Source organism: Elgaria multicarinata, chromosome 8 (assembly GCF_023053635.1).
Source record: "Elgaria multicarinata webbii isolate HBS135686 ecotype San Diego chromosome 8, rElgMul1.1.pri, whole genome shotgun sequence".
Taxonomy (NCBI): domain Eukaryota; kingdom Metazoa; phylum Chordata; class Lepidosauria; order Squamata; family Anguidae; genus Elgaria; species Elgaria multicarinata.
The window spans coordinates 7,193,451-7,207,039 of NC_086178.1; the positions used below are offsets into that span (position 1 = coordinate 7,193,451).

Below are 13,589 nucleotides of genomic sequence, written 5' to 3' on the forward strand. Positions count from 1 at the left end.
AAAGAGGGCATGACAGTGGGTGGGGAGAGACTGGGATCTGAAATATCCCGTGGCTGCTCCATCATAAGGCACTGCCCCATCACTGGGAAGTGAGCCCTTCTAGCTGAGATTTTAAACAATTATTCGGAGGTACAGGGGGAGTATAGGATTTTCCGAAGCATCTGAGCTTGGAGGCTTCCCTTCTGACACGCTGAAGTTTCATAGGACTACAAACTCCTCTTCTATTGTACCCCCCGAAGCTAAGAGATGCTGAACGTCTATCACGTCTGCTCCGTCCATTGGCACAGGCTGCAGAGAACTTGCACAGTTCAAGCGCACGGACATGCGTGAGTTCAAACCTGCCGAGAGCCACTGTCTGTAACTGCAACGGAATTCAAAAGTCAAGAGGGGATCTTGACAACCCCCACTTGAAGGTCTTCCAAATAGGTAATAAGCCTATATACAATTGCTGGGGAACATGGGTGGGAGGGTGCTATCGCACCCTGTCTTGCTTGTGGTTCCCTGGCCGACAGTGGGTGGGCCACTGTGTGAACCGAGTGCTGGACTAGATGGACCCTTGGTTTGATCCAGCAGGGCTCTTCTGATGTTCTTGGGTCCCCCTCTCATATATTTATAAACAGACGCAGTAATACAGGAGGGAATAGAGGCCTAATCCTTTATTGGCAGAGGTGAAAGGGGGGCACGTGCCAATTGTCAGGCAGCAGAGACGTTCATAATACTGGGAACCTCTGGGCAGAAAGTGCCCCTTGGCAGGTGGACGCTGCTGTGTGGACGCACGGTGGGAGGCACCTGAGCTCCGCTGAGGGACGCAAAGTACAGCCACCTGCTTCGGCCAGCCGAGATGTTTGGGTTCCAGAAGGTCGGTCCGTGATGCAGGTGTAAAAGCCGTCCTCGGGAGGGTCAAGGGCCCAGGCAGTCCTGCAAGCAGGGACTGGGGGGCACACAGGGGGACCCTTCCCCCCTTTTCTGGACCAGATGGAGGAGGAGGCGCTGAGTGCGGTACTCCCACCTCCTCCTCACAGCGTGATCTTGGTATTTCGGAAGCTGGAGTTGTCCCTGAAAGATAAAGGAGGAAAGGAGGTTAGGAGGCCGATGCACGGAGACGCAGCAGCTGCGTTTGATCTAGGAAGCACGGACGCAATGCACGAGGCAAACCGGTTTGGGTTTTTACAGACAGAATGAACACGCCTGGAATCCACAGTTCCAAAAAGGACTTCCAGAGACCCAGGCAGGTGGGGGGGATGGATACGCTGCCAAGCGGCTATCTTTTTTCCACATACAGTGGTGTGACGCCCGAGTGTGCAAAAAAAAATCTGAAGGGTGCAGCCAGCCCATGTGGAATACTGCCAAAACGGCAGAGGCAGCGGATCACCTTCCAGACCGCCCTTTAAGACTCAACGTTCATTTGGGACCCTCTGATGAGTTCTGCTGCAAAAGGGAAAGCGGAAAAGAAAAAGGGGATTTTGTTCAGGCCTTTCCTTCTGTTAAAGCAGCCTTCCTCAACCTGGGGCGCTCCAGATGTGTTGGACTGCATCTCCCAGAATGCCCCAGCCAGCTGGCTGGGGCATTCTGGGAGTTGTAGTCCAACACATCTGGAGCGCCCCAGGTTGAGGAAGGCTGTGTTAAAGGAAGCCAGATTCCAGCTGGACATCAGGAAAAACTTCCTGACTGTTAGAGGAGTATGACAATGGAATCAGTTACCTAGGGAGGTTGTGGGCTCTCCCACACTAGAGGCCTTCAAGAGGCAGCTGGGCAACCATCTGTCAGGGATGCTTTAGGGTGGATCCCTGCATCGAGCAGGGGGTTGGACTCGATCGCCTTGTAGGCCCCTTCCAACTCTGCTATTCTATGATTCTATGATTCTGATCTAATCTGCGGGATCACCTTCTCCCGTACAATCCGCCCCGCACACTCAGGTCCTCTGGGGAAAATTATTTATTTATTTTTATTATTTATTACATTTTTATATCGCCCAATAGCCGAAGCTAGTAGAGTTGCTAGCTACTTCAGCTAGCAAAAAACTAGATTAACAACTGTTACCCAGAGGACCTTCTCTTCTGCTGCTCCCAGACTGTGGAATGGCCTGCCGGAGGAGACTCGTCAACTTGACAGTCTATCAGCATTCAGGAAAGCTATAAAGACTGATCTCTTCCGGCAGGCCTATCCAGGAGGATTTTAAGATGTTTTTAGAATGGTTTTTTTAGGATTTTTTTAACAATGTATATTATGTTTTAATTCAGTTCTACGTATTTTACTGTTTACTGTTGTTCCCCGCCTCGATCAAAATGGAGAGGCGGGTAAGAAATAAATTTATTATTGTTATTAAATGGTCAATACCCTTGGCCAGCATTATAAGTCTGCTATGATTTGATCCTTTAATGATAAGTGCACCATCTTCTCTCAGCTATACCGCCTTTCCTTATATACACGCAGAGAGAAAGACACACGGCCCTTTCTGGGTACTGCTTGTGCTCAGAACTTCGCCCATTGAACTGGCCTGATGCACACAACTCCCAGCTCACCCTTGCTACGTGTAGTTGCCGGCGTCTTTGGGAAATAAGGCCACGGCTCAGTTCAGAGAACACATTTCCCAACGGTGGTTTTAGAACTCCATGGTGGAGTTTTTACACCACCGTGGCAACATGTGTTTATTTATTTATTACATTTTTATACCGCCCAATAGCCGAAGCTCTCTGGGCGGTTCACAGAGAGTTGTCTGGCAGGAGAACTCCACCCCACAGTGAAGGTTTGGTGTTTTTTGGGGGAAAACACGCCACACTGAATATCCACGCTGTGCAGAGGAGAGTTCCTGCACAACCGTTGTGTTGCGTGTTGTGTGGAGGGCTCCGTGGAGTTTTCTGTTGCGTTGCATTGCCTTTTCCCACTGGCTCCAGAGTTCCCTGAGCAAGGGTGGCAAAAGGAGCGAGTGCCGCTCTAGGAGAGCCGCCGGGATTGGTTTTTCCATTTATTTATTTATTTAAACATTTATATCCCGCCCTACATCATTAAGATCTCAGGGCGGCGTACAGATAAAAGCATATATAAAATAGTAAATATACACAACTAAAAACAAATTAAACCATGAACCAAGTTAAAACAATATATAATTTAAAAGCAGTAAAACCATTAAAACAGTTAAAACAATGTGCCATTCTAGTGAATTTAACCATTAAAAGCTTTGTTAAAAAGCCGTGTTTTCACTTGGCGCCGGAATAAAATCAGCGTTGGCGCCAGTCGGGCCTCCCAGGGGAGGGCATTCCACAGTCGGGGTGCCACCACAGAGAAGGCCCTCTCCCTTGTCCCAAAATGGGATAGACAATAAACTGTCCCATTTTACTCAACTCCACGGGAGCCCACAGTCACACAACGGTGGGGTTACAACACGTTGTGTGGGGAGTATCTCCCAAAAAATCAACCGCTGAATGGAGTTTTCCCACTGCGTTGACTAACGTGTTGTCTCAACTGAGCCAGAGTGTGTCTTTGAATAGGAAAAGCCTAATAACCCGCAGGCAAAGTGCCTTTTCCTTTGCAGTTTTGCTAATTTTTTAGTGGGGATGGAGAGAGGACCCAGAAAAAGGGGTACCCAAAAGGATTTAACCATTAGCAGCCAAGCGTCATGCTCCGAGAAGCCCAGAATGGACTTGATGGATGTCCGGAGAACAATGGCCAAGCCTACCTAACATTGGGCCACCAGAAAGACTTAGGAACCCAGCTGCAAAAACCAGAATTAGCCTGGACTAATTCAGTGCCCATTGAGGGCAACACAGATGGAGAACACTGAACATTTGGGGGGACTTGAAGCAAGACACATATTTAATTTTATCTGGCTGGGACCTCCGTGCCCAAGCCGTCATGGTGAAGGTGGCGAACATTTCACTCTGCGCTCCCCTGAGGAACGGGAAGGAATTTCCATCTCTGCCCCGGGCACCAGAGCAGCTTAGCACCGGTGCCGTCGTAGCTTACCACCAGTGCCGCAAACGGACATCTGAAAGGCAGTAAAACCTCCACCTCCGCCTTGTTTGGGCACCTATGGAGCAGAGTTCCTCCTGGGCTCACTGGGTCTTTGTGCTTTGTTGCCTTTACTCTTCGTTGTCTCGGTAAAGGGGTTTGGTGTTTCTGCAGTGCGCAGTTGCTTTCTCTTTGGGTAAAGGGGGAGACTTGGCTATCTTCTGGAGGGAGGAATTTGGCAAACGGTGATGGCTTTGCATTCAGGAAGCCTTTCTAATAATAAACACCGCCTACGGGCAGCGCTTCATAGAATCATAGAATCGCAGTTGGAAGGGGCCTACAAGGCTATCGAGTCCAACCCCCTGCTCAATGCAGGAATCCACCCTAAAGCATCCCTGACAGATGCTTGTCCAGCTGCCTCTTGAAGGCCTCTAGTGTGGGAGAGCCCACCACCTCCCTAGGGAACTGGTTCCATTGTCGTACTGCTCTAACAGTCAGGAACTTTTTCCTGATGTCCAGCTGGAATCTGGCTTCCCTTAACTTGAGCCCATTATTCCGTGTTCTGCACTCTGGGAGGATCGAGAAGAGATCCTGGCCCTCCTCTGTGTGGCAACCTTTGAAGTATTTGAAGAGTGCTCTCATGTCTCCCCTCAGCCTTCTCTTCTCCAGGCTAAACATGCCCAGTTCTTTCAGTCTGTCTTCACAGGGCTTTGTTTCCAGACCCCTGATCATCCTTCAGTCATCTTCATCCCATTACAACCGGCCCAGCATTTAAACACAAACAAACACACCACCAGCCTTGGAGAAGCAAGAGACAATAAATTGTCCCAGTCTGTGCGCTGGAGGCACATGGAGTCTATCAAACAAGGCCAAGGTGTGCAAATGCTGGAGGTGACCATGACAGAGCTGGGAGCGGGGGAGGCTTGGGAAACTGCAGAGTGTCCCTTTGGGGCCTCCCGAGATCCCACCCTGCGATGTAAGCGCCTTGCAAATGGGCAATGGGTTCACCAAAAAAGAGAGGAAGGGGACCCTGCCAAGCTCTTCCATCATGGAACAACCCTCTGACCACGATCTCTCCGACCATGATGTATAGCGACGAACACCAGACTCACAACTATACTATCCCAATTTCTTCTGCGGGTGGTTCCATTAAGCCAACAGCCAGAGGGACTGATTGAACCGCACTCTTCAAATACTTGAAAGGTTGTCACACAGAGGAGGGCCAGCATCTCTTCTCGATCCTCCCAGAGTGCAGGACACGGAATAACGGGCTCAAGTTACAGGAAGCCAGAATCTGGCTGGACATCAGGGAAAACTTCCTGACTGTTAGAGCAGTACGACAATGGAACCAACAGCCTGGGCAGGTCGTGTGGTCTCCCACCCTAGAGGCCTTCAAGAGGCAGCTGGACAACCACCTGTCAGGAATGCTTTAAGGTGGGATTCCTGCATTGAGCTGGGGGTTGGACTCGATGGCCTTAGAGGCCCCTTCCAACTGTACTATTCTATGTGTGCTGGAGGACCACCTCCACTTTAAGCCTTTGGCACAACCCAGTTTCTCCTCTCCCATAGCATCTACAAAACCCCAATTTGGCAGATATGGGCCACTTCAAGTGACCAAGTCCGGACGGTGTAGCTTCTGGCCCACTCAAGCTGAATACAGGCCACCAGCCATGTATTGTGCCTGGCAAATACTTCGCAACCCCACCCCGTCCCCCACTGCCCCTAACATGCACATTTTTTTTGTTTTTTTGCAAATTTAAAGCAGGCAACCAAAACAGAAACACAGCGGCCAGGCTGCTGGGTCATAAATAGTTGCTGGCTTAGAGCATGGGACGAGTTTGTAGATTTGGGGCTGGGGGTGGGCTTGCTACATTTCCACGCTAACGACCAACATCCACTCCACACAACACAAGCAAGCGGAAGACAGACCTCTCAGCCTCGCAAGACCTGCCCTTGTGACGTAGCAGCCTTGCGAAGAGGCCGCAAACAGGGCAGATACCACATTGCCCGAAGATCTGATTTCCACTGAAAATTTAGTGCAGGCTCTCTGGCCTGTGGAAAGTTATGGTTCGTTTACCAGTACCTTTACGGACTCTGATTTGGTTTTTTCTTCCTTTAGACCAGTGGTTTCCAAAGTGGGCGGTACTGCCCCCTTGGGGTGGGTGGGATTGCATAGGGGGGCGTTAAGAGGCAAGGGGGGCGCTCGAGGTGGTCTTTTCTGAGAAGTGCCTCTCCAGAAGGTCTTAAAACCCAAGGACATTTTTATGGGAGAAGCTAGTTTGGTCCCAAGCCGTATAGGGGAATGATCCACACATGTATTAATACCGTTTAAGAAGAGTCCTTTTAACGGTGAATTGAAATGTTTCAAAAGCACCAAAACGCTAATGAAGAGACATACCCTGCTCGGTGTGCCCCGCCATGCCGGCTGCAAAACAGAGGCGTTTGCTCTCTTTTCCCTCCCTCCCTCGGCAAGTCTGCGGTGGGTGCTTCCCATTTAAAGGGGCTGTGCGCAGGGGGCATTGGGCATGAGTTTGTGGAACCAAGGGGGCGGTTACCTGAAAAAGTTTGGGAACCACTGCTTTAGACCCACCACTAAGGGTCAAAGGAGGAGGGTTTTTTTAAAGGGGGGGTAACTTTTGTAGACTTATTTGCAAGGTTGCTTTATAGCAGCATTGAGAATCACGGTAAAGTTTGATTACAGCAGATAATGTTTTAAGGATGTTTTAATCATGTATGCTATGTTCTTAATCAGTGTGTTTTATATTCACAGTTGTTCCCTGCCTCGATCCAAGTAGAGAGGCGGGTAAGAAATAAATTATTATTATTTATTATAATCGCAGCCTTTTCCAGCCTGGTGCCCTCCAGGTGTGTTGGATTGCAACTCACAGCAATCTCAGGGTGATGGGAATTGTAGTCCAACACGTCTGAAGAGCACCAGGACGGGGAAGGGTGGGTTACAGTGTACCCTGTTCGGCTCAGACACGTTGCTCGCTGGCTTGGAATCGGCAAGGAGGGAGAGTGGAAATACTTGTAAGAAATAAGTGAAGGGCGTTAGTCGAAAGCGAAGCAAGATGGGTACCGAAGGTGACCGAAGAGCGGGACAGAGGAGCGGTACCAGGCTGAGGGTGGCAGCGTGTGCATTTCTCTGCTTGGAGGGAGGCTCTGGCTGAGAGGTGTGTCACACCATCATGTAAGAAGAAAGATGAGGCCCTACCCTGGGCGTGTGAGAGAGGGAGGGACAGCGTTCATTCAGCGACCGCCGCTGTTCACCAGGCCATGAAACTCCTCCCAGGCCCTGGCAAGCCAGAGGGGGGGGGAAGAAACAAAACCGGGGGGGGGGGGAGGAAGGAAGGAAGAGAAGAGAAGAAAACAAAAACAAAACACACAAAGAAAAAAACACGAGCACTTCAAACCAAAGGCTTAACTCTGAACAAGAGCAAAGAAAACGACATGCGGTTTCAAAGCGTTTCTCTGGAGGGTGCAAAGAAATATTTGCAAGGCGGCTCCGGCAAGGGCAGAAGCAGCCTTGAAGAGGCAGCCCCGATGTCCCAGGCGGCAAAAGGCCACTTGGAAGCTCTTCGTCACCACCCCAAAACCTCTCGATGCCTGAGTAGGTGCAACAGCATTTGCCCACGTTCATGCCCTGTACCCGTGGTTGCCCCTCTTCCTCTGCTGGTAGATGCTCTCTGCCTCCTGCCCGGCTCGGTTATCTCCCCTACTGCAAATTAGGGCGGAAGGTCCACAGGACAACGTCCCACCTTCTTTTTGCTTCTGATGCTCTGTAAAATTCCATGTACGTTGATGGCACTGTACAAACATTTACCGACAGACACAGAGGAAAGCGGCTGGCGGCTGGGGACACTGTGGGCGTATTAAAAGCGCAATGCTATGTCTGGCTGGGGAATGGTGGGGATGATAGAACTTTTTCTCCATCTAAACATGCATAGGATTACATCCCCAAGCCAGAGGAGGGCATCGATGATGATCAGGGGTCTGGTAACAAACCCCTATGAGGAGAGACTGCCTTCAAGAGGCAGCTGGACAACCATCTGTCAGGGATGCTTTAGGGTGGATTCCTGCATTGAGCAGGCGGTTGGACTCGATGGCCTTGTAGGCCCCTTCCAACTCTGCTATTCTATGATTCTATGATTCTATGAACTGGGAATGGTTAGTCTGGAGAAGAGAAGATTGAGGGGAGACATGAGAGCACTCTTCAAATACTTAAAAAGTTGTCACACAGAGGAGGGCCAGGATCTCTTCTCGATCCTCCCAGAGTGCAGGACACAGAATAACGGGCTGAAGTTAAAGGAAGCCAGATTACGGCTGGACATCAGAAAAAACTTTCTGACTGTTAGAGCAATACGACCAGTTAGGGAGGTTGTGGCCTCTCCCACACTAGAGGCCTTCAAGAGGCAGCTGGACAACCCTCTGTCAGGGATGCTTTAAGGTGGATTCCTGCATTGAGCAGGGGGTTGGACTCTATGGCCTTGTAGGCGCCTTCCAGCTCTGCTATTCTATGATTCTACATATGAATCTGCCTTATACCCATCTAGCTACCCAAAGCTTCCGGCAGGCAGCCTTGCTTAGCCCTAATTGAGGCAGTTTAACTGGACTGAAGCTGGAGCTACGGCTGATCTCCAAAACCTCTGCTGGAGATACCGGAGACTGAACCTAAACCCCACTACTGGCAAAGCAGGTGCCCTTATTTATTTGTTTATTTATTTATTTTATGACATTTCTATACTGCCCCTAGTTGAAGCTCTCTGGGTGGTCTATATAACAATTAAAAACAATCTACAACATTTTTTAAAAAAATGCAACATACACACACACAAAATACATCTAAAAACAACTATAAACAACTTTAAGCTGCCAGCCAAACCTAAAAACAGATTCGAGATCAATGGAGCTCATCGCATATTGCTAAATGTCTGGGGAAAGAGAAAAGCTTCGACCTGGAGCCAAAAAGATAGCAATGTTGGCGCCAGGCGGGTCTGGATGGGGAGATCATTCCACAATTGGGGAATTGCGGGGCCACCACTGAGAAGGCCCTCTCCCTTGTTGTTGTTGTTGTTATTTATTTATTTATTTATATGGCACCATCAGTGTACATGGTGCTGTACAAAGCAAAACAATAAATAGCAAGACCCTGCCACATAGGCTTATATTCTAATAGAATCATAATAAAACAATAAGGAGGGGAAGAGAATGCACCAAACAGGCACAGGGTTGGGTAAAACTAACAGTATAAAAGTAAGATCAAAATCAAGTTTTAAAAGCTTTAGAAAAAAGAAAAGTTTTTAGCTGAGCTTTCAAAACTGCGATTGAACTTGTAGTTCGCAAATGTTCTGGAAGAGCGTTCCAGGCGTAAGGGGCAGCGGAAGAAAATGGACGAAGACGAGCAAGTGAAGTAGAGACCCTTGGGCAGGTGAGAAACATGGCATTAGAGGAGCGAAGGAGTAAGCACCCAGAGGAGGACCTTAAATGTTGAATCTGTACAGGGAGCAGCGCCCTCTCCTTAATTTTAATAGTCTCTTCACTCCACTGCCCTGCATTTCTGGAATGTACGGAGAGCCACGTTTTCTTGACATAGAACAAGGGAACATTTAGTCCTGTACTGCCCATGCCGAGGGGCAGCAGGTCCCATTGCTGGCACTCCAGAGCCTCAGGCGGAGTTTTTTCCCTGCTCTGCAACTGGAGTGCAACGAGGATAATCAGGGGTCTGGAAACAAAGCCCTATGAGGACAGGCTGAAAGAACTGGGCATGGTTAGCCTGGAGAAGAGAAGGCTGAGGGGAGACATGAGAGCACTCTTCAAATCCTTGAAAGGCTGAAACACAGAGGAGGGCCAGGATCTCTTCTCGATCAGCCCAGAGTGCAGGACATGAAATAATGGGCTCAAGATACAAGAAGCCAGATTCCGGCTGGACATCAGGATTTTTTTCTGACTGTTAGAGCAGTACGACAATGGAACCAATGACCCAGGGAGGTGGTGGGCTCTCCCACACTACAGGCCTTCAAGCGGCAGCTGGACATCCATCTGTCAGGGATGCTTTAAGGTGGATTCCTGCACTGAGCAGAGGGTTGGACTCGATGGCCTTGTAGGCCCTTTCCAACTGTACTATTCTATGAGTCTATGAAATACTTGGAAGGTTGTCACACAGAGGAGGGCAGGATCTCTTCTCAATCATCCCCTTGTTCCCGTGATCCAATTCCCTCTCGCGTCTTTATTAATCTTATCCCCGCTATCCTCCCGTCCTTGCTTCACATCATTAATTCTTCTCTGTCCTCTGGTTCATTTCCTTCTGCTTTTAAACATGCTACAGTCTCTCCCATTCTCAAAAAACCCACTCTTGATCGACTATCCCTGTCTAACTACCGACCTGTCTCCCTCCTGCCCTTTGTCTCAAAGATCCTGGAACGTCTGGTCTACTCTCGTTGTCTTGACTTTCTCTCTAATAACTCTGCTCTGGATCCCTTTCAATCTGGCTTCCGTCCTTTGCATTCCACTGAAACAGCCCTTACCAAGATCACCAATGATCTTCTTACTGCCAAGTCTAAAGGCCATTATTCCGTTCTTATTCTCCTTGATCTAACCGCAGCCTTTGACACGGTCGATCACGATCTTCTCTTAGATTCCCTCCATGACCTTGGACTCTGTGGCTCTGTCTATAACTGGTTTGCCTCCTATCTAGAGGGTCGCTCTTTCAGCGTGTCTGCTAACGGCAGCTCGTCCTCCTCTTTTCCCCTTTTAGTTGGGGTTCCTCAAGGCTCGGTGCTTGGCCCGTTGTTGTTCTCTCTATACATGCTGCCCTTGGGCAAGCTTATTCAATCTCACGGCCTCCAATATCACCTGTATGCCGATGATACACAATTATATCTTTCATCTCCAGAACTTTCTCCAGATGTTCACGATCGTATCTCAGCATGTCTTTCAGATATCTCAGCCTGGCTGCTTCATCGTCGTTTGAAACTTAACATGGCAAAGACTGAATTGCTTGTTTTTCCTCCTAAACCTTCTCCTCACCTCTCATTCTCTCTTACTGTCAACGATGTCACGCTTACTCCGGTCAAGGAAGCTCGTAGTCTTGGCTTTATATTTGACTCCTCGCTCTCCTTTACTTCTCACATCGAGGCAGTAGCTAAATCCTGTCGTTTCTTCCTATATAATATTGCCAGGATTCGACCATTTTTGTCTGTCTCTTCTGCCAAGACTCTCGTTCACGCACTGGTTATCTCTCGGCTGGACTACTGCAACCTTCTTCTCTCTGGCCTTCCTTCGTCTCACATCAGTCCGCTGGTCTCTGTCCACCACTCTGCCGCTAAGATCATCTTCCTGGCCCGCTGCTCTGACCATGTCACTCCACTTCTGAAATCTCTTCATTGGCTTCCAATTCACTCCAGAATCCAATATAAACTTCTCCTGCTGACCTTCAATGCTCTTCACGGTCTAGCTCCTGCCTATCTCTCCTCTCTCATCTCACACTATCGCCCCGCTCGGGCTCTCCGCTCCTCTGATGCCATGCTTCTCGCCTGCCCAAGGACCTCCACTTCCCTTACTCGGCTTCGTCCTTTTTCTTCTGCTGCCCCTTACGCCTGGAACGCTCTTCCAGAACACTTGAGAACTACAAACTCAATCACTGCTTTTAAAACTCAGCTAAAAACTTTTCTTTTCCCTATAGCCTTCAAATATTGAGTTTGTTCTGACTCTATACTGTTAGCCTCACCCTACCCGGTGCCTGTTTACACTTCCCTGTGCCTGTTTGCATTCTCCTTCCCTCTTTATTGTTTACTACAACTTATTAGATTGTAAGCCTATGCGGCAGGGTCTTGCTATTTACTGTGTTATCTGTACAGCACCATGTACATTGATGGTGCTATATAAATAAATAATAATAATAATAATAATAATAACAGAGTGCAGGACACGGAATAACGGGCTCAAGTTAAAGGAAGCCAGATTCCAGCTGGACATCAGGAAAAACGTCCTGACTGTTAGAGCAGTACGACAATGGAATCAGTTGCCTGGTGTGGTTGTGGGCTCTCCCACACTAGAGGCCTTCAAGAGGCAGCTGGACATCCACCTGTCAGGGATGCTTCAAGGTGGATTCCTGCACTGAGCAGGGGATTGGACTCGATGGCCTTAGAGGCCTCTTCCAACTCTGTTTCCACGACTGAGAACCCAAGAATTTCAACACCTGGCTCCATCGCTTTAAAAACAAACAAACAACGGAAGGAGACCACAAAAGCCCTGGAAGGCCATCCGCCTCCCCCCGCCCTGCACAGGGCTCAGAAGAACTCTGAGCAATGCATCACTTCGCAGACCATAAACGCAACTTCACTAATAGAGCCCATTTTTAGATTGGGAAGGAAAAGCCGATGGTTGCCAGTCACGTCCCGCCTTAAATCTGCTTTGCTAATGACACTCACAATAAACATAAAGACGCGATCGCTATCTGCAGCCAAAGTGCTTTCAGATAAATCTCAAGGAATGCGCCTAATGGTGCTGCTGTCGGAGGTGCTATTTTTCTCACTGATGGGGAAAGCGAGTCGGAAGGGAGAAATCCTGCCTACTTCACGGCGTCAGACGAATGGAGGCTGCTGAGAGAGACGGCGGCTCACGGGAACGTAGCGATCGTCTACTGTGATCAGGGGCGCACCGGGCATGGCGTGGGACTTTCTGCTGCTGGGCATCCTCGTTTCCTTCATTCTTCCAAAGCCGGGAAGTGGGAAGAGGCAGCCGCGAGAAGGGGCAGGATTCAGCCTTTGAAACCTCCCCGTTGCCATACGGGCTTCGCTCAAATCGAGACGTGAAGCGGGCCGGGCCCAGAATTATTTTGCAGGAGGGCACAACTCTGTGGTCGGAGCGTGCAGAAAGGGGTCTTGGACTGAAGCACTGAGAAGGAGCTGCAGAGTGGCTGCCGGTTGGGGCAAAGTATAATTCTGGGCTAGATGGACCAATAGCGTGACTTTCTAGAAGGCAGCTGCATATGTCTGTATGCCAGCCTTCCCCAAACTGGCGCCCTCCAGCTGTGTTAAGAACATAAGAAGAGCCCTGATGCTGGATCAGACCAAGGGTCTATCTAGTCCAGCACTCTGTTCACACAGGGGCCAACCAGCCATCGGCCAGGGATGAACAAGCAGGACATGGTGCAACAGCACCTTCCCACCCATGTTCCCCAGCAACTGGTGCACGCAGACTTACTGCCTCGAATACTGGAGATAGCACACAACCATCAGGGCTAGTAGCCATGGATAGCCTTTGCCTCCAGGAATTTATCCAACCCCCTTTTAAAGCCATCCAGATTGGTGGCCACCACTACATCTTGTGGTAGTGAGTTCCAGAATTTAACTATGCGCTGTGTGAAGAAGTCCTTCCTTTTATTTGTCCTGGATCTCCCACCAATCAGCTCCATGGTATGACTTCAGGTTCTAGCATTTTGAGAGAGGATGGGAGGAGAGGACGAGAGGGAACGTTATGAACTATTTTCAGACTAAATGCGGGGGGGGGGGGCATAGGTCCACCCCGGGCCCCCAATTGTAGTGGCATTTCTGAATAATGTAAAAGGCTGGATCTTCACCTTTTCAAGACTCAATGAGAATTGCTTGAGAGAACAGCTGTGCTCTGGCTGACCGCCTGCT

At 49.4% G+C, this 13,589-nt stretch overlaps 1 protein-coding gene across 3 annotated transcripts in view; it reads right to left on the minus strand.

Moving 5' to 3' along the window:
- Positions 1 to 641: 641 nt before the first annotated feature.
- EIF4E2 (eukaryotic translation initiation factor 4E family member 2) overlaps positions 642 to 13,589 on the minus strand; it is a 37,865-nt gene continuing 24,917 nt past the window's right edge. For 2 of the 3 annotated variants that reach the window (XM_063131819.1, XM_063131817.1), the window contains 2 exons: positions 7,163 to 7,243; positions 642 to 1,056 (listed from right to left, as the gene is read on the minus strand). In XM_063131819.1, the coding sequence (XP_062987889.1) occupies positions 7,198 to 7,243 (46 nt within the window). In that variant the 3' untranslated portion in view covers positions 642 to 1,056; positions 7,163 to 7,197. The remainder of the gene's footprint in view (positions 1,057 to 7,162; positions 7,244 to 13,589) is intronic. The other variant, XM_063131818.1, reaches the window with a different exon arrangement.